Source organism: Pan troglodytes, chromosome 15 (assembly GCF_028858775.2).
Source record: "Pan troglodytes isolate AG18354 chromosome 15, NHGRI_mPanTro3-v2.0_pri, whole genome shotgun sequence".
NCBI classification, from domain to species: Eukaryota; Metazoa; Chordata; class Mammalia; order Primates; family Hominidae; genus Pan; species Pan troglodytes.
This window is the reverse complement of record NC_072413.2, coordinates 29,179,322-29,202,889: the sequence shown is the minus strand read 5'-3', so window position 1 is coordinate 29,202,889 and position 23,568 is coordinate 29,179,322. Positions and strand designations below refer to the sequence as shown.

General features: G+C 36.1%; 1 protein-coding gene across 10 annotated transcripts in view; it reads left to right on the top strand.

The window, feature by feature from the left end:
* STRN3 (striatin 3) overlaps window positions 1-23,568 on the top strand; it is a 130,911-nt gene that overhangs the window by 72,341 nt on the left and 35,002 nt on the right. For 6 of the 10 annotated variants that reach the window (XM_016925953.3, XM_016925955.3, XM_016925957.3 and 3 more), the window contains exons 5-8: window positions 3,555-3,728; window positions 15,558-15,687; window positions 16,878-17,019; window positions 22,879-22,989. In XM_016925953.3, the coding sequence (XP_016781442.1) occupies window positions 3,555-3,728; window positions 15,558-15,687; window positions 16,878-17,019; window positions 22,879-22,989 (557 nt within the window). The remainder of the gene's footprint in view (window positions 1-3,554; window positions 3,729-15,557; window positions 15,688-16,877; window positions 17,020-22,878; window positions 22,990-23,568) is intronic. The other 4 variants (XM_063793282.1, XM_016925956.3, XM_016925954.3 and 1 more) reach the window with 1 other exon arrangement.

Sequence of the window (23,568 nt, the reverse complement as noted above, 5' to 3'; positions counted from 1 at the left end):
AAGTGCTTATACTGAATCAATTTACAAGTAAAAAATCATATTGGGACAATGTGTATGTTTTTTGTATTGCTGCTTTTTTTGCTGTGTAGATGCTTGGATCTTTTTAAAAGTTTGTTTCCTCTGAGTTTCAGGGTGATGTTGTCTTCTTACTTGCAGGGTAGAATGTCCAAAAGACTGGATGACTTGAGCAGAACAAAAACAATATAGAATTCATACTTGATAGAGCCCTCCATTCCTTTCAGTGCAGAATTCACACATTTCTTTTCAATGTGGGTGTGACCGGTCTAGAGAATGAATTTAGTTGAATTCATCTGAAACTTTTCAGAAGTGGATTGCCAAATCTTCCTTTCAGTTGAATTTTTAAGGAGCTTTTTTGAATTTTGAATTACTTGCTGTATTGGAAATATTTCTCTGGCAAATCTTTTTTGTCTTTCATGTATTATTTTCCTTATATTTTGAAATTTTTGGGATTTGTAGCCTACTGATATCCTGGGTGATTTTCAGTTATTCAGCCTTTTCTACTGTAGGTATCTTTACCTTCACTCTTGATCTTGTAGAACTATCTTTAGAATATTTCATAGTCTGGACAGTCATCATGCATTCCACCTCCGACCACTGTGTTATTTGCCCTCTGACTTTACCATGATTTTTAAATCCTTAACTATATAATTTTTCTCTTTAGCTCTTCTACCTATGGTTGCTTTTATTTTATTTCTGTTTCCCTAGCTCTAGCTTAGACTCCATAATTGATCACCCTTATCTAGTATTTTCTTGCTGCCCACTGTTTACCACTTCCTCACCAGTCATTTAACTAAATGTACCTGAAAAACTCTAGCCCTTGTTCACTATGTCTGTCTCTTTCTAGTTAACTCTTGGATAAAAACTACAGAATCATGTGAATACTATTATGTATTCATAGTTTCCTGTCCAAACATTGCAGAGAGCCTTTTTTCATAACCCTTGGCCACCCCCTGCTTCCATTGTCCTCAGTGGATATTCTAAACTTTTACCACATAGCCCATTCTGCCTTATTTCATTAAAGCACTTCAGGCTCTGCTTCACGGAAAATGTGAAGGCTGTCAGGTGGCAATTCCCTTAACACTTTCCTTTCTGTAAATGTATTTTTTTTTTTGGAAACGGAGTCTATGTCTATCACCCAGGCCGGAGTGCAGTGGCACAATCTCGGCTCACTATAACCTCCGCCTCCCGGGCTCAAGAGATTCTCCTCCCTTAGCTGGAGTACAGTGGCGCCATCTCAGCTCACTGCAACCTCCGCCTCCCGGGTTCAAGCAATTCTTCTGCCTCTGCCTCCCGAGTAGCTGGGACTACAGGTGCATGCCACCATGCCCGGCTAGTTTTTGTATTTTTAGTAGAAATGGGGTTTCACCATGTTGGCCAAGATGGTCTTGATCTCCTGACGTCGTGATCTGCCCGCCTTGGCCTCCCAGAGTGCTGGGATTACAGGTGTGAGCAACCGCACCTGGCCTCTGTAAATGTATTTAAACCTCTTATCTTTTACTTTAGTTTCTTACCATTCAAAAAGGTATTTATCAGTCCAGGCTCTCCTTATAAGTGACTAAAATTTGAAGGAAAGAATAGATTATTGATTGGAAGGATGCTGGATAACTAGCAGAATTGAAGGAAATAATGAACAACCAAGTGTCAGGAAGTGAAGAGCTAGGATAGCTTGGAGGCCCTCTCAGACTGGAAACTCTAAAGACATTCTTATTTGATTTTCTGCCCCTCTCTATCTTAGGTTTATTCTTTTCTTCTGAAAACCGCTTTTTTTATGTATGTCAGAGAACACTCTGTAAGTGTTGTCCTGACTGATCAAATAATTGCCCATGAGTCAGTCATTTTTACCTGGGTTGTATGAGATCTTGGCAGTTCATTCAGACCAAGTGGTTAGAGTATGATGGGAGCTGTTCTCCCCAAGAGAGGACTGCATTTTTTAGAAGAAAAGTGAGGCCAGCTTTTCTGGACAGTAGAGAAATCACTTGGACAGTATTCCTCTCATAAATGCCTAATCCCATTGCCTGATTTACAATTTAGTCTCTTGCCACCTTTATCTTTCCCTGTAACTTTATAGCCAAACTTGTTAAGGGTAGTTTATCTCCATAGTCTTCCTTCTTTTTCATTTGTCAGCTGTCTGTTTTCCATTTTGACATTCCTCTGAAGCAACTATCACAAACATATTCAAGAGACCTTTTTTGTTATAATTGGTATCTTGGAAAAATTTGACATTAACTATTCCTTCTTGAAACTTTTATTTTTGCTTCCATGACAGCACTCTCTGCTATCATTTTTTTCCTCTAATTTCTCAAATATTTTCATTTTCCTTTGAGTTTTTATTATGATTCTAGTCCTTTGGTTGTTTGTATACCCAGACTTTCTCTCCTTATTTATGCTTATTCTCTGAGTGACTTCATTTAAATCCATGGCTTCAAATATTACCAAAGATTAATGACCCACATCTGTATACCCAGGCCAGTCTTTTCTGAGCTTTTGATTTGTATCATCTATGTGCCTAATAAACATTGTCACTTGTATTTTTTTATAGACACTATATGGTTGTCTGATAGGTACTGTATAAACTTGATTCTGACTCTGTATAATTTTTTTGAATGTACCCATCATGTAACCATCCAAGCTAGAAACCTGAAAATTGTGTAGAGTTCTTACTTGTTTATTCATTCTACTTCCACATACATTTGTGCATCATGTCAAAGAGATTATATCTTGCTTATTTTTTTCACATTTATTCTCCTCCATTTTTACTTCTTGCTAGTGTCCTGATCTAGTCTTTTTCTCTTTAGCATTCACCTAAAAATCTTTTGTTCTTCTGCCAGCAGTATTTAAGGCATCTTTTAAGCATCCTTCATTAGCCTCTTAAATACTTTAATTTGTCACAGAACCATTCACAACTCATTATCTTTGTATCATAATCTAGTCCCTTTCTTCTTTTCCAGTCTCATCTTAGATCCTAGGTTAAGTTTCTTAGTTTAGATATGGTGAAAGATTGAAAATCACAGGACTGGAGGAGTGCTATGAGATCTTAGATCCTAGAAGGAGAATTAATGTGTTCATCAATCTCTAGTTAACAACCCCAGGTTTAAACTTAGTATGTCTGTGTGCTAAGATGCAGTTCTACTCATTCTTTACTGCTCCTTGGAAATTAAAAAATGTGTGTGTGTTGTGTTTGTGTGTGTGTGTGTAAATTAAAAACAATGTGTGGTTGTGTGTATGGAAATTTAAAAATGTGTGTGTGTGTGTGTATATAATCCTAAAAGCATTTTAAGACACTAGGGCTTCTTGGGTTTTGAGATAATTGGCTCTTAATCAGTGTTAACCATACTATATGCTTTTTAATTTAAATTTTGGTTTGTATTTGGTATTGTTCTCTTAGAACTGGAACTAGTCTGTAGAGAAGAAAGATACTGAGACAAAGGGAGAGCATATTTTATAGGATTATGGGTTTTTCTAAAATTTGATGTGATTTTGAGTCTTGTACATGTTAACAGTATGTGGATTTTAATATTTATTTTCTCTTACAGGTATCTTCAGGAAGTAGGTTATACAGATACAATATTAGATGTACGGTCTCAGCGGGTAAGGTCATTACTTGGACTATCTAATTCAGAACCAAATGGATCAGTAGAAACAAAGAATTTAGAACAGATCCTGAATGGAGGTGAATCTCCTAAGCAAAAGGGACAAGAAATAAAAAGGTATGATTTATACTTAACATAGTTTATATAATGGATATTATGGATATTGTTATTGTTAATCTCTTTAGCTCCTTGTTACTGCCATTAAGAATTTTTTTTTTTTTTTTTTTTTTTGACACGGAGTCTTGCTCTTGTCGCCCAGGCTGGAGTGCAATGGTACGATCTCGGTTCACTGCAACCTCCGCCTCCCAGGCTCAAGCAATTCTCCTGCCTCAGCCTCCCAAGTAGCTGGGATTACAGGCACCCACCACCACTCCTGGCTAATTTTTTGTATTTTTAGTAGAGACGGGGTTTCACCACGTTGGCCAGGCTGGTTGCGAACTCCTGACCTCAGGTGATCCACCTGCCTTGGCCTCCCAAAGTGCTGGGATTACAGGCGTGAGCCAGCGTGCCCAACTGCTATTAACAATTTTTAAAGCAGATCGAGTTCAGAGTTAAAGACCTAGCCACCTCCCACCCCACTCCATGGTACCATGGGCAAATAAATTTTCTAAATTTTCTGTTTAATGGCTTTCAAAATTTATCTATGTTAAGTTGGTGTTTGTTTTTTGAGTCAGGGTCTGGCTTCATTGCCCAGGCTGGAGTGCACTGGTGTGCTGTCGGCTCATGGCAGCCTCTGACTCCCATGCTCAAGTGATCCTCCCACCTCAGCCTCCTGAGTTGCTCAGATTCCAGGCATGCGCCACTATGCCCAGCTAATTTTTTTTATTTTTTGTGGAGACGGGTTCTTGCTCTGTTGCCCAGGCTGGTCTCAAACTCCTGGCCTTAAACAGTCTGCCCGCCTCAGCCTCCAAAAGTGCTGGGATTACAGGCATGAGCCACCGTACCCAACCTGTTAAGTTTTGATAACAACAGAATGACTAGTTCGAAATAGGTGCAGAATCAGATTTGAGACTGACTTCATGTAGTTCAGAGCTATTTTAACATCCTTATTTTAAAATTTTTTGCTAGAGTATTTTCAACAAATTATAATGCCACTCTCACTAGAATGAGCAATGGTTATTTAGACCCTAGTGTGAAAGAAACAAAGCTTTGCATTGTGTTTGGATTCGGAAAGCTACCAGATAAAAATGTTTATTGAAATAGAATTTACATATCATAAAATTTACCCATTAAAAAAATACGATTTAATAGTTTTTAGAGTACTTACAGAATTGTTCAGCTATCACTGCAATCTAAGTTTAGAACATTTTCATCACCCCTAAAAGAAACCCCATACCCATTAGGTGGCCGCTCTCCATTTCTCCCTATCTCCCAACCCTGGGCTACCACTAATCTACTCTCTGTCTCTGTAGATTTGTATATTCTGGATATTTCATATAAGCAGTCTTCTGTAAGTGGCTTCTTTCACTTAGCATATTTTCAAGGTTTATCTGTGTTATAGCATGCATCAGCACTTCATTCCTTTTTATTTCTGAATAATACTCCATTGTGGATATACTACGTTTGGTTTATGTGTTTCTTTTTTATTTTATTATTATTATTTTTGAGACAGGGTCTTACTCCATTTCCCAGGCTGGAGTACAGTGGCATGATCACGGCTCACTGAAGCCTTGACCTCCCTAGGCTCAGGTTATCCTCCCACCTCAGCCTCCCGAGTAGCTGGGACCACAGGTTCACAACACCATGCCTGGCTAATTTTTGTAGAGACAGGATTTTGCTATGTTGCCCAGGTCTTGAACTCCTGGGCTCAAGCAGTCTGCCCTCATTGGCCTTCCAAAGTGCTGGGATTACAGGCATCAGCCATCACACCCGGCCTTCATTGTGTGTTTCTTATATAGGTGATGGGTATGTGGGTTGGTTCCAAGTTTTGGACTAATGAAGAAGATTGAGGACCTGCCAAACTCTTTTCCAAGGTAGTTGCACTGTTTTACCTCCCCACCAGCAGTACTAAAAGGATTCTGATTTCTCCACATCCTCATCAACACTTGTTATTGTCTAACAGATATACTTTTGATGAATACGGAATTGATAAATACAAGGAGTTAAGCATTTTTACCATGAGACGTTACCCTGAGTAACATAGGTTAGAAAGACAAAGAAAATGGGGAAAAAACCAGATGACTTCATTGAGGTCATTTAGAGCTTAATAAATAAATAATGTATATAGTTTATAAACATTATTTTATACCCTAGATGTATTTTATGATACTGTGCAGTTATCTAAAATATATTCTGGTCGACTGGGCACAGTAGCTCATGTCTGTAATCCCAGCACTTTGGGAAGCTGAGGCGAGTGAATCACTTGAGATCAGGAATTCGAGACCAGCCTGTTGACCAACATGGTGAAACCCCATCTCTACTAAAAATATAAAAATTAGCTGGGCGCACGCTTGTAATCCCAGCTACTTGGGAGGCTGAGGTGGGAGGATCGCTTGAACCAGGAGGCAAAGGTTGCAGTGAGCTGAGATCATGCCATTGCACTCCGGCCTGGGTGACACAGTGAGACTCCATCTCAAAAAAAAAAAATGTGTATATATATGTGTGTGTGTGTGTGTATATATATGTATGTGTGTGTGTCTGTGTGTGTGTATATATATACATGTGTATATATACATGTATATATATGTGTATATATATGTATATATACACATATACATATGTGTGTATGTGTATTTTTTTCTGTAAGGTTTAAAGTTAACATAAGCCTTTGATTTCGAGTTTTCATTTCTGAGAAATGACTATTAAAGTCAGTTTGACATCAAATAGAGCCCTTATTTTCTATACTGTGATTTCAGGAAGCATAGAGTGTTTTGTAGCATAAGAGAAAAAGCGGAAATACTATCAAATATTTTTAGCCAAACTGGTCACCCACGTAGTTCATAGAATTTGTAAATATTTTACAGCAATACAGGTTTGCCATACCACGTCTGACTCTGAATCTGAATCAAAGATCCTTTTGTTTTTTTCCCCCTCACTCTTAGTATCATCTTACAAAGATCCTTGATAAGCTGTATCTTCTCCTTGTAAAGCTTCTTGCCTTTGCAAAATTAAGATTTTGATAGTTTTTTGGAGTGTGTGTGCATGCGTGTATGTTAAATACAACATGGGATCTGCCCTCTCAACAAACTTAGTGTGCAGTATTGTTAACAGAAGCACAAAGTTCCAACTCTCTGGAACTTTTTCATCTGGTATGACTGGAAACAATAACTTTCGAACAGCAGCTCCCCATTTCCTCCTCCCTCCGGCCCCTGGCAATCACTATTCTACTTTGTGTTTCTGGGTTTGACTACTTTAAGTACCTCATGATTGGACTCATGCAATATTTGTCCTTCTGTGGTTAGCTTATTTTACTTAGCGTAATGTCTTCATGGTTCATTCTTGTTGTCATTTATGACAGGATTTCCTTCTTTTCATAACCAACGATATTCCAATGTATGCATATACTGCATTTTCTTTATTTCTTTACCTGTTGATGGACATGTAGGTAATAGTTGTTTATTTGTTTAGTGTTGTTTTGAATGGTGTCTTGCCCTGTTGCCCAGGCTGGAGTGCAGTGGCACAATCACAGCTCACTGTAGCCATAACTTCCCAGGCTCAAGCAATCCTCCCACTTCAGCCTCCAGAGTAGCTGGGACTACAGCCACATGCCACCACACCTGGCTGATTCTTTAAGTTTTTGTAGAGACAGGACCTCATTATGTTCCCCAGGCTGATCTTGAACTCCTGGACTCAAGTAACCCTCCTGCCTCAAACAACTTCCTGCCTCAGCCTCCTAAAGTGCTAAGATTATAGGCATGAGCCACTGCGCCTGGCCGGAAATAGTTGTTTTAATCGAGGCTTTCTTCTTAATGCATACAATAACATTTTCTGATTCTGCCCTAATGTAGGCGTGTTATGGTTGAGCCATTATTAGGGCCATTTGAAAACCCCTAGGAATAAGAAAATGATATAACATGTGGATCAAGATTTCAGCAAAATGATGTTTATTACATTCTTATTTATAATAGGAAAAAATTAGAAGCAGTCTTAATGTCCAAAAGTAGAGGATGGTAAATTTTAGATTCATATTTTAGAGGCAGTATGCCTAATCGTTAAGAATATGAATTCTGAAGACAGACTGGATTTGAATCCTAACTTAACCACTAGTTACTAGCCATCACTTTGGACAAGGAACATTACTTTCCTTATTTGTAAAATGAGGATCATAGGATTGATGTGAGGAAGGAATGAATTAATGTAAAGCATTTAGAACAATGCCTGACACACAGTAAGTGTTATATAATTGTTAGCTATTAGGAAATATTGTGTATCTAGTTGAAATGTGACCCCCACCAAGACTAGTGTTTATTAGATGCTATCGAGTGAGTGGCACTATTGTATTTCTTGATTTATGGTAGGGTATGGTTGTGGTTGTATAGTGCATCATATCACAAAGCATCTACTTTATAAGGACTCATTGGGAAAGTTCTCTTAGATCTTATAACTGGGAAAAGTTGTGCTGTTTCTTAATAATTGGTCTTATTTACCTTTGAACCTCCAGTTGTTGCTCCCCGCCCACCTCTTTTTTTAACCGTGTTTGGAATCTCAGGGCCAAATTTGTGGGCCTCCTCTAGAAAATGCATTGACACATTTAGTCTTTTACTTAGCAGCCTTACCTTTGGCTTCATTTTGTTTTCCCTTTCATCTGGATTTATTCATTTTTAAGATTCTGTTGTCTCTTTAGAATGAGAGAGGGTAGTAAATAAATAGTTGGCAAAGAGAAAAATTATCCACAGATGGAGACTTCCATTTTAAATATGGTAGGTTAAAGTCACATATTACTTGTGTGCCTTTCAGAAATTTTGCTAAAGGACAGTGAAGGGCTTAAGATGTATTAACACAAAAGAACAACAACAAAAAAAACAATGACATACAGAAAGAATGAGAGAGTATACTGTCTGTGAGATAGGGAGAATTTAACGATTTGGAATCCAGAAAGAAAATGGAGGAATGGCAACTGACTGAGTGACCCTGGGAAAGCTTATTAAACATAAGTGCATTTGAGAGTGATAGGATGAAGAAAAGGAATAAGCCAATTCAAGTCACAGAATTCCAGTAAAGCCACAAAGGCTAAGGAATTATAGGTATTCGGTGAGGTTTAAATAGGGGTATGAATAGAGAATTGGTTTAAAGTTTATTTAAGAAGCACAGGCTGGGCATGGTGGCTCACGCCTGTAATCCCAGCACTTTGGGAGGTTGAGGTGGGCAGAACACTTGAGATCAGGAGTTTGAGACCAGACCAGCCAACGTGGTGAAACTCCATCTCTACTAAAAGTACAAAAATTAGCTGGGCATGGTGGCAGGCGCCTGTAATCCCAGCTACTAGGGAGGCTGAGGCATGAGAATCGCTTGAACCTGGTAGGCAGAGGTTGCAGTGAGCCGAGATCATGCCACTGTACTCCAGCCTGGGTGACAAAGGGAAACTCCATCTTGGGGGGGAAAAAAAAGTTTAAGAAGCACAATGTTGAATCCTCTCTTTCATCTTGTGAAGCTGGTTTAACACCACCCCTCCCCTACTCCAAAGAATGGTAGTGTATTTTCCACCAGTGATTTCTGTTTTCTCAAGAAATAAAACAACTGAAAGATGGGGTTATTGTATAAAATGAAAACAGCAGGGTTGTATGAAAGTCTCCAGCTGAGCATTGAGGTCTCCTGTTTTCTCCTACTGTGTGACTTCCAGTATGTTGGCAGCTTTTATCCCTTACAAGCAAGATATTGAAATTGAATCACATTAATAGGAAAGGCCTAATGGTACTGAAAATTGGGATATGTCAGTGAAATGGCTGGGCCTGTGTCCTATCATGCAGAAGTTAAGTCAGCAGCTTGACAAGAGATAGCCATATTCTTAGTCCTTCTGGGCTGCTGTAACAAAATACCGTAGACTGAGTAGCTTATAAACAATAGAAATTTATTTCTCACAGCTCAGGAGGTTGGGAAGTCTAAGATCAATGTGTCAGCATGGTTGGGTTCCGGTGAAGACCCTTTTCTGGGTTGCGGACTGCCGACTTCCCACTGGGTTTTCGCATGGTGGAAAAGGCAGGCTCCTTTGGGCCTCTTTTATAAGGGTACTAATCCTATTCATGAGGACTCTGTCCCCATGACCTAGCCACTTACCAAAGGCCCACCTCTTAATACCATCATATTGGGGATTAGGTTTCAAAATAGGAATTTTGCTGAGGGACACAAACATTCAGACCATGGCACCCATGTAGACAGTACACCAGTTAGGACCAAAAAGATAGGAAAATTCAAAGATCAAGTTGAGAGGGTCAGTGTCGGACTAGGAGTTTCAAAAAGAGAAAACAAATCAAGTGTTGAAAACTTGATTAAAACAGTAATACAAGAAAACTCTCTGGAATATATTTTCAGAATGTATTTCCAGGGATGTTTGTTTCCAGATTGAAAGGATTCTTTCCAGTTACTCCATAAAATCAATGAAAAAAGATCCATACAGCGGCCATAATCATGAACACTAAAAATTAAGAGGAAATTCTAAAATCTTCCAGATAGAAAAATTAGACTACATTGAAAAGACTAGGAATCAGGCATTATTAAATTAACATTCAAAGCTAGAATATAGGAGAGCAGTGCCTTAAAGATTCTGAGGGAAAGTGAGTTCCATTTAGATTTGTATACTGAGCCAAGTACTGTATTGTTTGTGAAAGTATTAATAGCAAAAAGAGACATTTAGATATGAAAGCCTCAAATTTACCCTTCATTTTTTCTCAGGAAGCTATTGGAGATGTTTCTCAGAATTCTGAGAGACTAAGTCAAGAAGGAAGAAAGTGTAGGATCCAAGAAAAAAGATATCTAATAAAGAGAGGCAAAGGAAATTTCAGGAAACAGTTGTGCAGTGGGCCTGGACATTAGCCAGAGTAGAATGGAAGGAGGACAGAACACTGGAAGGAACGTTTCTTAGAAAATATGAAATTAATACATTGCTTTATGTGTTTGAGGATTTTGAAAGGAGATGTACAGTTCTGCTGGAAAATTTCAGAGGAGAATAGTGGTAACATCCTTGGAAAACCAGGCAATTAAAAAAAAAACACACTAGGCAGTTATTTCAGGAAAACTATTATAAAAGAAAGGAAGTAGAGTCATTGTAATGTGATTTACATGGACATACTAATATGTACTTACAATGTAACCATGGAATATTAATAAAGCCAAAAGTAAACTGATGTAACTATATTACTGTTCTGGGAGGAAGTGTGGATGTGGGATGGAGACTGTAAGGGAACTACATTTTTATCAAGAAATAGCAATCTGAGCATGTTATTTAGAAAAAATAGGGTAAATAACAAAGGGAAGCTTCTTTAAAAATAAGTTTAAAAATGGTTGTTCCTAGTGTGTAGGAATCAAAGATAGAGAAGGATGGGGCAGGGGACTCTCTTGTTACTCATTGTATGCCTTGTCAATTTATTTAGAACTATTTGGCTTTTTTTCTCCTAAGTATTTCCTAGCAAGCAGAACTTCATTTTAGCAACTGCAGCAACAGCAAAAGATTGACGATACTCATGATCCCCAAATTATTCTTAGCTAACTTCAGTAGAGCTCTAAAAGTTGCCTGACAAACCTTTTCTTTTTCTTCACTGGCTGATTCCTTATTTCATTCTTCAGCTCAGCAACTCTTCTAATCTTTTTCTACTCTTCATCAACTCCACTCCAGACTGCGTTCCTTAATTTTAGTCATTCTTATAAGTTTGTGACCCTACCTCATTTTTGTTTTGTTTTTTAGAGACAATTCTCCACTGATCTGTTTCTAAACATCCTGTGAGCAGAGACACATATTGCCCTTTTATTCTGGACTATCTATTTAAGGATATTTATATAACAAACAACCTTGTAAGATAGAGACAGTCTTCTGGGAAGTCATGCTTACTGTTCAGTATAAATGATTCAAGTTCCCTAAGCTCAGAGTTCCTCCGCTATAATTCAAACGAACTGTAAGTGTAACATCTACCTGATTACCTCCTTGCCACCCTTGTGGGACTTGGGCAAAGGAAATTCAGCAAACATTATGATCCTATTACTTCCTGTGCTCCTGAGGAGAATTCTTGTCTCTGACTCAATTTTATGACTTATTTCAGGATCCATGAAACAGTAATAGGCTAGGTTGTTAGCATGAAGGCAGGGAAAAACCTGAGACCTTTCACAGTCTATGATCCTTTAATTTTTATTTCCCTAAAGACTAATGATGTTGAGCATCTGTTCATATGCTTATTTGCATTCCACCTATCATTATGACGCAATGTCTATTTGAAATATTTCCCCATTTTTTATTGTTTTGTTACTGTTAAGGTTTAAGTGTTCTTTATATACCCTTGACACAAGTTTTTCATGAAATATAACTTGCAAATATTTTTTCGTAATTTATAGGCTTTTCTTGACATTCTCTTGGTGTCTTTCAAAGAACGAATGTTAATTTTGGTGAAATCTGATTGACCAATTCTTTCTTTTATGCATTGTGTTCCATTTGACTTTTAAAGCCATGCACATGTATTGCTGTGATTAAATACAGTTTTAAAACCTGGAAACAGGAGGTACTCTTACTTTAGAGACAGAAATTTCTATCCAAGGAGCAGCAGTACTTAATTTTTCAAAGTTCAAAACAAATATATCTTTAAAAAAAATTCTTTTAAATTATTGTATCATTGATATGCTACTTTTGTCAAATGCATTCATTGCCTTTCACTTACTCTCCAAATATTAAGTTATATTGTAAATTTTGAGCTGAAAGTATATTTTGTTTTGGTAGATTTGTGGTTGTTTTTACTAATTTGCATTTGAAGAAACCATCTCCTACATTCAGTCATTATACAGTTCCTTTAAACAGTGTGCTGGATTGGGTGGGATATAGTACAACCTATTAAAACTCTTTGTTTGAGTTCACTGTAGATTCTGGATATTAGCCCTTTGTCAGATGAGTAGGTTGTGAAAATTTTCTCCCATGTTGTAGGTTGCCTATTCACTCTGATGGTAGTTTCTTTTGCTGTGCAGAAGCTCTTTAGTTTAATTAGATCCCATTTGTCAATTTTGGCTTTTGTTGCCATTGCTTTTGGTGTTTTGGACATGAAGTCCTTGCCCACGCCTATGTCCTGAATGGTAATGCCTAGGTTTTCTTCTAGGGTTTTTATGGTTTTAGGTCTAACGTTTAAATCTTTAATCCATCTTGAATTGATTTTTGTATAAGGTGTAAGGAAGGGATCCAGTTTCAGCTTTCTACATATGGCTAGCCAGTTTTCCCAGCACCATTTATTAAATAGGGAATCCTTTCCCCATTGCTTGTTTTTCTCAGGTTTGTCAAAGATCAGATAGTTGTAGGTAAGCGGCGTTATTTCTGAGGGCTCTGTTCTGTTCCATTGATCTATATTTCTGTTTTGGTACCAGTACAAGAAAAAAACAAACAACCCCATCAAAAAGTGGGCGAAGGACATGAACAGGCACTTCTCAAAAGAAGACATTTATGCAGCCAAAAAACACATGAAAAAATGCTCATCATCACTGGCCATCAGAGAAATGCAAATCAAAACCACTATGAGATATCATCTCACACCAGTTAGAATGGCAATCATTAAAAAGTCAGGAAACAACAGGTGCTGGAGAGGATGTGGAGAAATAGGAACACTTTTACACTGTTGGTGGGACTGTAAACTAGTTCAACCATTGTGGAAGTCAGTGTGGCGATTCCTCAGGGATCTAGAACTAGAAATACCATTTGACCCAGCCATCCCATTACTGGGTATATACCCAAATGACTATAAATCATGCTGCTATAAAGACACATGCACACGTATGTTTATTGCGGCATTATTCACAATAGCAAAGACTTGGAACCAACCCAAATGTCCAACAATGATAGACTGGATTAAGAAAATGTGGCACATATACACCATGGAATACTATGCAGCCATAAAAAATGATGAGTTCATATCCTTTGTAGGGACATGGATGAAATTGGAAACCATCATTCTCAGTAAACTATCGCAAGAACAAAAAACCAAACACCGCATATTCTCACTCATAGGTAGGAATTGAACAATGAGATCACATGGACACAGGAGGGGGAATATCATACTCTGGGGACTGTGGTGGGGAGGGGGGAGGGGGGAGGGATAGCATTGGGAGATATACCTAATGCTAGATGACGAGTTAGTGGGTGCAGCGCACCAGCATGGCACATGTATACATATGTAACTAACCTGCACAATGTGCACATGTACCCTAAAACTTAAAGTATAATAAAAAAAAAAAAATTAAAAAAAAAAAAAACAAAAAACTCTTTGTTAATGCTATTTAAAAAATATCGTCAACCCTTTCTATCTGTAGGTTCTACATCTATGGATTGAAAATACCACATTGAAAAAAAAACGACAATTAAAAAATAAAATAATACAAATTTAAAAATACAGTGTGTCACCTATTTACGTAGTATTTACATTGTATTAGGTATTATAAATAATCTAGAGATGATTTAAAGTATACTACAGGGAGAATGTGCGTAGGGACTTCAGCATGATAGGGAGGTATGTATGCTAGAACCATTGCCTCATGGAAACCAAGGGACGACTATAATCTGAATTGTATTACATGCTTAATTTGGACTAATGGAGGGAACCAATCAGAGAGGGGGGCAAAAACTCTCCCTGAGTTTTATATTATTTTTCTTTTTGTTACCATGTACTCTTAGTAAAGACATTTAAAAACATTTGAGATAATCTAATTCAGCCCCCACAATTTACAGGTAAAGAAATTGAGGCCAAAAGATTTAAATGGTTTGGCCAAATTCAAGCAGCTACTTAGTGGCAGAGCAGAGAATTTTCATGGTGAAAGTCTTTGTTCAGCTGAATTTTCTACTGTTTTGTTGCTGCCTTTATTGTTAGACACTTAAACAACTATATGAAAACCTTTTTTGTGTGTGTGCATAGAGAAACTCAAATTAGTTAAAAGATTTAGTTAAGTGGATAAAATATATATATTGTCCCTATTACCTGTTAAATAAGTGATTCTGCAAGACTTAAAAGTATTTATTTAATAGATTTTGAGTTATTTTTTCTAGCTAAGACAGTCTATGAAATGGATTGGGTTGTTTTATATCTGATTTACTATAAATCTGGGCTGCTTGATAAATTATTTTTAAGTTTTTTTGTTTTCATTTTGAGACTGGGTCTTGCTCTGTCACCCAGGCTGGAATGCAGTATATAGTCATAGCTCACTGCAGCCTCAACCTCCTGGGTTCAAATAATCCTTCTATCTCAGCCTCCTGAGTAGCTGAGACTATAGGCACACACCACCATACCCAGGTAATTTTTTTTTTTGAAGATGGGTTTCACTGTGTTGCCCAGGATGGTGTTGAACTCTAGGCTCAAGCGATCTTCCCCTCTTCACCTCCCAAAGTGCTGGGATTACAGGCATGAAGCACTGTCCCTGGCCCCGCCTGATAAACTTTGGTATTTACTGTTTTAGTCCTCAAACATTTAGACCAAACTGTAAGAGGTTGTAGTTATAAGAAAGGCCAAGTTTCAGTTGCTTGTTTATGATGGTTTTATTTTGAGAACTAATAATATGTGTTTGAGTGTCTAATACTATAGGATTTTATTTTGTTGCAGTAATTACCTAAAATATTTTAGACAATGAACTTTGGAGAAAGTCAGCAGAGAATAATTACTTTTATTTCAGTTGTAGAACATAAATCTTTCAAACTTCTTTTCTTGAATAAAGCCCTCAGACAGTAGGTAGTCATTCGAATCTCTCTAGTTTTAAGAATTGATTTAAAATGGGAACCAGAAAGAAATATTAGAACCAACCATTGGAATAGTTGGATTTATCTTTTTGTCCTTCGCACAGGTCCTCTGGTGATGTTCTTGAGACGTTCAATTTCTTAGAAAATGCCGATGACAGTGATGAAGATGAGGAAAATGACATGATTGAAGGCATCCCAGAAGGAAAAGACAAACATCGGATGAATAAACATAAAGTAGGAATTATATTTTATATTCTTATTAGCTATATATTCATGTAGTTGGAATAGGAATTTTTGAGATATCTTAAGTTACATTGGGAGTGATTGATCATCTTTACTTTACATATTGGTTAAAAGTTTTATGTGGTCAGCTCTTTTTGCATTACACACATAGAGTAGGAATTGTTTGCTATATTATTCACTAAATGGGCAAGAAAAGGTCTGTATTTATAGGACTAGTCCATTGATTTTGAAACCTTTTTAAAGCAATGCCCTTTCCACTTCTGCTACAGTTGAGAATCACTGCTGAAGTCTGTCTCTTCATGTACAGCACACCAGTGATAAATTAACTGAAGTTGCAATGGGAATACTTCCACCCTGGGTGAGGGAGTAATCTGTGAATTATAAATAAGTCTCAACATTCTTGTATTTTAGTAAAGAATAATAAAAATTTACTTTTGCTCATAACCTAAGAAACAGGTTTATCTATTTGAGTGGTTTGAGGGGCTTGCTGTAGAAGCCAAAGTAGAGTTGATCATCCATTCGTGGATTACCAGAGTAGTGTACAGCATTTCAACCACAGAAAAAAGTGGGTAGGTTTAGTTGTTGGTATTTGAGATTTTACGGTAACATAAGAAAAAAATTACAGTGTTCCACAAAAGTCTCTGGTCTACAAAATCAGTTTTCAGTCTTTTTTGACACATTCTATATGTATAACGTAGTCTATTTGGGTGAATAGAGATTTTGATCCTTTTAATTTTTTTGTTCTGGAAGGTAAAGCACTATTATAATTATCACAGCTATGAATTTAAATTAGTTACTATGCCATATCTCTATGAGTGAAGGACGAATCACGCAGTTCCCATTTATGAGGTCAATTCAAGATAACATCAGAATGCAAATAAGTGACTGGTTCTTTAATGGAGGACTAACTGTGAATGTACTGTAATTTAAGAAGTTAACTGTTCTTGATGATTAGCATTTAAACCATTTTTAGTGCCACATTACTTAGATCAATCTTGGCACGGCACTGTTGAACCATTTATCTGAAGTATAATTTGGAATTTGTGAATTACATGGGAAATCTAAAATTTTTGATCCAAGTAATTTTAAAATGGGTGTGTAAATGTAGTTATGTGACAATATTAAAGCATCCCTTTTCCATTTAGGATAAAAGTAATTCTTGGTTTATATTCTATTTACAGATAGGTAATGAAGGTTTAGCTGCTGACCTAACTGACGATCCTGATACTGAGGAAGCACTGAAAGAATTTGATTTTTTAGTGACTGCTGAAGATGGTGAAGGAGCTGGAGAAGCACGGAGTTCGGGGGATGGCACAGAATGGGGTAAGGTGATAAAGAAATACTGGGTGGGAGGAAATCTAGCCCTTAATGATGGGTTATTATTAAATATTATATGTGGAATGTGTGTATAAATGTATGGTGGCAGTTAAACGGAGAGCAAGGGGAAGTGGTTTTGAATAATATCAAGGTATTTTGTACCAATTTACTTAAATTTGGTGACTAAACTGTTTAATATATATGGCTTTTGGTGGATTTTGATTTTTGGAATTTGTCTGGATTTAAAGTTGAAACATTTAATTGATTTGGAAATCCAATTTCTTTCCCTTTAGTCGATTTTTAAAAATTTATGTATTCAGTTTTAAACATTCCCATTGTTTAATTTGGTATTCTAGATTTAGGAAGATTTAACTCTCAGTATGTCCATATAGTGTTATCTGACTAATTACTAGAATTAGTAATTAGTCAGTAATTAGAAATTAGTAATTAGAAAGTAATTAGAAAGAATAAAGCTACTCATCCTGAATTATAGCTCTATATTGAGCACAATTTAATGAAGATACTAAACTTTATTGCCTATAATATTCAGTGTGCAAAATGTTAGGGCCTAAACTTTGGAAGTGGTACATTGTGCTAATAATAATTCAGCCATAACTAAGAGAAAACCATTCTCTATCTGTACATGGTTAAAAACCCCATTAGGAAGTAAAATAAGTGTAAAGATATTTTAAGGTAATAGCTGACATCATTTATGTTTTTCCTAGTAAATACATTCATGCAATCCTCATTTAATATCAGCATGTTGTGTGGTAGGTAGAACAAAGTGTGTTTACTGAGCTATATTGGAGAAGGTTATTATTATTATTGTTATTATTATTATTATTTTTTGAGACAGAGTCTCGCTCTGTCGCCAGGCTGCAATGCAGTGGTGCAATCTTGGCTCACTGCAACCTCCGTCTCCCATGTTCAAGTGATTCTCCTACCTTGGCCACCCAAGTAGCTGGGATTACAGGCGTGCACCACCACACCCAGCTACTCTTTGTATTTTTAGTAGAGGCGGGGTTTTACCTTGTTGGCCAGGATGGTCTCGATCTCTTGACATCGCGATCCGTCCGCCTTGGCCTCCCAAAGTACTGGGATTACAGGCATGAACCACCGCGCCTGGCCTGGAGAAGGTTATTTTAATACATCAAAGTTTTGCTTAATTACAAGCTAGAGGAATAATCACTAGATTTTTTTTAAAAAACAACTTTGATAGCAAACACTTGGATTTTAAAAGATGCCTCATTTATGTGTTTAAACTAAGTATTGCTAATAGCAAGAGAGAAAAAACCTAATATGTAATACATTTATTGACTATCTTGATATAAAAAATGAATCAAGTACTTAAAAGATTTGAATTTTGCCACCAATTTTCTTATTATAATTCTCAAGCATTATTTTCAGACCTTCACTTCTTTCTTCTTCTAAGTGGAAATAGAAGAGACACATTAATTCAAACATGAGAAAACTCCACAATTACTTTCTAGACTACATTTTTGTACTTACTATTTGAAAATGATTGTGGTTTAGAAGGGTACCTTTCTTCAAAATCAGCATTGCTCAGGAGAAACAGCAAAAATATTTAACTTTTCTTTTAGCTTCTCTGTGCAGACATTCAATGTTGGAAATACCTTATCTTTTTCCAGTAACTTCAAAAGTATTGTTTTTTCCTGATTGTTTTATAATTATATAATTATTTTGTAATACAAATATGTTTTAAAAAACTTAGAACCTACAAATACATGTGAAGATGAATATTTTTATAAGTATATGTATATATATTTACTTATTTAGTTAACAGGATTTTGCTAAATGTTGATTTGTAATGCACACTTTTCACTTAATACATGGTTCTTCTGCATCGGTTTTTTTTTTTTTTTTTTTTTTTTAAACAGGGTCTCGCTTTGTTGCCCAGGCTGGGGTGCCGTGGTGCAATCTTGGCTGTCTGTGACCTTCACCTCCCAGGCTCAAGGGGTCTTCCCACCTCAGCCTCCTGAATAACTGAGACCACAGGCGTGTGACCACACCTGGCTAATTTTTGCATTTTTTTTTTTTGTAGAGACGGAGTTTGGCCATGTTGCTCAGGCTAGTCTTGAACTCGTGGACTCAAGCAGTCTGCCTGCCTTGGCCTCCCAAAGTGCTGGGATTACAGGCATGAACCACCATGCCCAGTCAGCATCATTTTTAATAGCCGGATAACATTCTGTCAATAATGTGCCATAATTTTATTTAACCAGAGCCCTATGATGCACATTTAGCTTATTTTCATTAAAAAGAAAATGATCGAAATAACTTATCAAATATCTTTTTAGCTAAATCTTGACACATATTCATTCCTGTTTCCTTAGCCTAAAGTTGCTAGAAATTTAGTCATAAGGATAAAGAAAAAACTCAGGAATTTAATTTATATGGAATGGCATTATTTCTTTGATAATAGTTTCTATATTATGTACAACCGATTGGTCTTTCTGTCTGAAGACTTTTGATTGTAGAGCAGAGTTTTGAGACAACTCTCAATATTTAGCTTTTTACTATCAATATTTGACAGTACCTGTGTCTCCTGTGTAAGTGGAAGTAATCGAAAAGGTCCCTTACTTCCAGACGAGATGGAAATATTATCTTTAAAACATTTTAAGTTCTTAGTGAAGGAAAATAACTCATTTAAGTACAAGATCGTTCAAATAGTTTTTTTTTTGGTAAGAAATGAAAACTGTCAAGTGATTTATGCAGTATTTCCAAAGTTCATCATTTCTACTCAACAAGATGTTATAGTCATTTTTTCCAAAGCAAAGAGGATGAATATGCAAACACTCTTTATATTTATGGAATTCATTTGCTAAAAATTTGAATATATTTATAAATAGGAAAGTGGTAGCTTTCAGATTTTTTTTTTCTTTTTTTTGAGACGGAGTCTCACTCTGTTACCCAGGCTGGAGTGCAATGGAACCATCTCAGCTCACTGCAACCTCCACCTCCCGGATTCAAGCGATTCTCCTGCCTCAGACTCCGGAGTAGCTGGGATTACAGGCGCATGCCACCACGCCCGGCCAGTTTTTGTATTTTTAATAGAGACAGGGTTTCACCATGTTGGCCAGGCTGGTCTTGAACTGCTGACCTCAGGTGATCCACCCGCCATGGCCTCCCAAAGTGCTGGGATTACAGGTGTGAGCCACGATGCCCAGCCCAGATTTAAATTATTGAGTAAAAGAGCAGTGATTTTTTAAAAAAGTAAGTCTTGTCTTAATGAAACATACTCTAGTCCTTACTCACATTAGAGAGTCTGGTTTTTATTTTGTCTATTAGCAGTCAACAATTAACTTTGTATCTCTGACTTTAAATTTTTTTATCTTATGAAACCACTGCCTTTTGGCAAGTTTTCTAACGCTGTTTTCACTGTCATCTGTGTTAGATAGTCTGAGTTTAATATTAGTTATTTTTAGTTCTTCTCTTTGTCAAAAGCAATAGTTGGCATTTCTATTTTGCTTTTTCTTTCATGGAGACTAGGCATTTTAAGAATGTTCATTTATTTTCTCCTATCTTTGATCTGTAGAGATTTATAGAACTACAAAATACAATTAGCACCTGAATGTTTGTACTTAAGTATAATTGATAAAGTATGAGTATTTGCATAAAGTTAGTTACAAATTTATGCTACAGTTAATAGATTTGTGTAATTCATCTGCTTTGGTAATCAGAATTACCGTAATAGAATTTCGTGTTTTTGTGGGTTTGAGCTGTCAGGTGTCAACTTTCTTATGCATATTTGTGTTTTCTTTTAGACAAAAAAGTTACTGTAAATGATTCAACGTCATTTCTTGGTATTTTTTCCCGCTAGATTTTTTTTAAAAAGGATTAATATGTAGAAGATTTTGCTGCCTCTTCCCTTTTGCTCTTATCTATTTCTTATAAGCAATATCAAACAGCTGTTACTTACCAGGCAAGTTTCAGGATGTTGTTTGTGCACATATGCATTCACCAACCTGTTCTTTGCACTGCCTAAATTTACTTTTGTTTTCTAGATTTGAGATTATCTTGCAAGTAATATTTTTTTCCTTAAGCTTATCCTTTTTTTATTCCCTATGCATTTTCACTCCACTTTCTTTGTCAACTATAGTTAGAGCTATTCACAGTTTTATTCTCTCTACACAGGTCTTTTAGAAAACTATTTGGCTCTTATTAAATTTTTCTGTTCTATCTAATTTCCTATATAAACCATACAACTTAAGGGTTTTTTTGGTCTCTGTGAGGTTTAAAAAATATTTGCTCATAATGTATCAATTTGTCTTGCTTTAAGTAGTTGAAATTAAGAATTATTAACTTTATTAAGATGAGTGCAAATGATTAATTGTTGAGATCCCGTTTTTCTTGGTATATTCAATAAGTTTACAGAAGGATTCCTGATGCAGCATAATTTTCAGGAAACTTCATGATTTGAGTACATGCGAATTGAGTAAAGTGAATTTTCTCTTTACAACTGTATTACAAACAGCATTACAATTTGTGGATTTGACAGATAGATAATCTTAGGTGTAAGTTTTAGTCATGAGTAACCTAGTTTCAAGTGATTCAAGTTAGCAGATTAATTTCAAACTTAGGATTTAGCTTTTCACATACTGACCGACCACCTGTGATCATACCATCAGGGAAAAAGTTATGACAATTGTAGCAGGAAAAACTTAAGGCGCAGTAAATATTTGCATTTCCGTGTGCCATTCAAATATGAGAATTTCTTAAGTTTGGTGCATATAGCAATCTATAAAGGAAGAGAAAGGCTTTTTATGTCTACTTTATAGATTAAGTCAGTGAGGCCTAGGGTGGCTCTTATAAAACTTGTTAGCCAGAATATACTGAGTTATCAAAAACTTAACAAGTCAGAGTGTTAAACTTCCTTATGAGCTGTTTTAAAACCACACAAAGGAAGGAAAAATCCTCAATATTTAAAATAATTCTCAAAGACTTAATTATTTTTATGCTGCCTCTTTTTAGTGCTGTTTTTCCTCTAGTTGACTATGAGTAAATTTTTCTCAGTCACAAGTATTTAGTTAAATACGGATTTGTTATTCAGCTAAAATAGCTGACGTAGCTTTGGCAGATGTACAGCAATGTATGTTTTCACTTCTCCATGCTGATCACTAGTTTTATCCTGAAAAAAAATCAATTCTAAAAAAATTCTTCAGTGGAATTTGAGTTTTTGTTTGTTTGTTTTTTTTGTTTTTTTTGCTAATCTTAGTTGTAGACCAATGGAAGAAGGTAATGAGATGTTGAACTATTTGGGTGGGTGGGGCAGAGGTGGGACTCTGAATGCTTTGTATGGATTATTCAAGACATTGTATTTTTGAACTATATGTATTATATTGGACTAGAATGCCTCTCCATTAGTACAGTTAATCCTGTGCATGCAGAATCAGTATGACAGAAGGTGCATGAATATTTTCATCAATGAAACAGCACTTACCTTTCTAGCTTGCACTTTTCTGAGTAGTTCGCATGTATTTCATTCATTTGCTTTTATGATGCTGGCTGAATAATTTTTTATTAACATTTTTATAAAGATGCAGTGATCTATTTTTATAACATTAGATTTCTAATGTCAGTCTATTGAATGAATGATAACCTTCAAATTTGTGGTTCATGAAAATGAAGCACCATTTAACTGTTGATATTAAATGTTTAGAAACTTATGACATGGGCATTTAGAGTTTGAGTTGTGAATACCAGAACTGAGACTGCACCTTTAAAGTATTTTGAGTATATGCTATTAGTACATTTTATTATGATTATGTAAAGCTATAACAGTTTACTGCCAACAGCTTGCATTGCCAACTGCTGATTTTTTTTCTTTTAATAATATGCTGCATGTAGATAAAGATGACCTCTCCCCAACTGCTGAGGTTTGGGATGTAGACCAGGGACTAATAAGTAAACTGAAGGAACAGTACAAGAAGGAACGAAAGGGGAAGAAAGGGGTGAAGAGTAAGTGCAGATTCTGACTATTATAATTTTTGTATACCAATAACTGAGAAAAAAAATTCTTCAATTCTGTTTCTTTGTGTAACTTAATTTTTTGTTTCATAAAGGGGGCAACTAACTTTAAACTTTGTCTGTTGTATAATTGAAATTTGTTTGTATATAATTTAGGATGTGTTATTGATCAAGTAGAAAATCACTTAAAATATATGAGAAGGGTAAAGGAAAGATTTTGAGGATTGTTTTTAAGCTTTAAAAACTTTACCAAATTGTTTGGAATATTGGCATTGGAATAAAAAAATAAAGATTGTTCAAAAGGGAGAAAAGTATAAATTTCTCCATTTTTGATACATAGAGTATAGCTATAAACAACTCATATCCAGGTTACATTTCTTAGTTTGGGAATCCTTACCTAAAGTGAGTAGGAAAGCCCTTTCTATAGTTTCTGCTTTCTGGTCTTAATCCAACTACAAACAACAACAACAGCAAAAAGAATCTCTTGGGTAGTATTTTTTGGCTACTGTGGTGAAGGAAACCAGAAGTGGGAGGTTAGTGGTGGCAGTAGGGTTTGTTTAGTCATTGCTG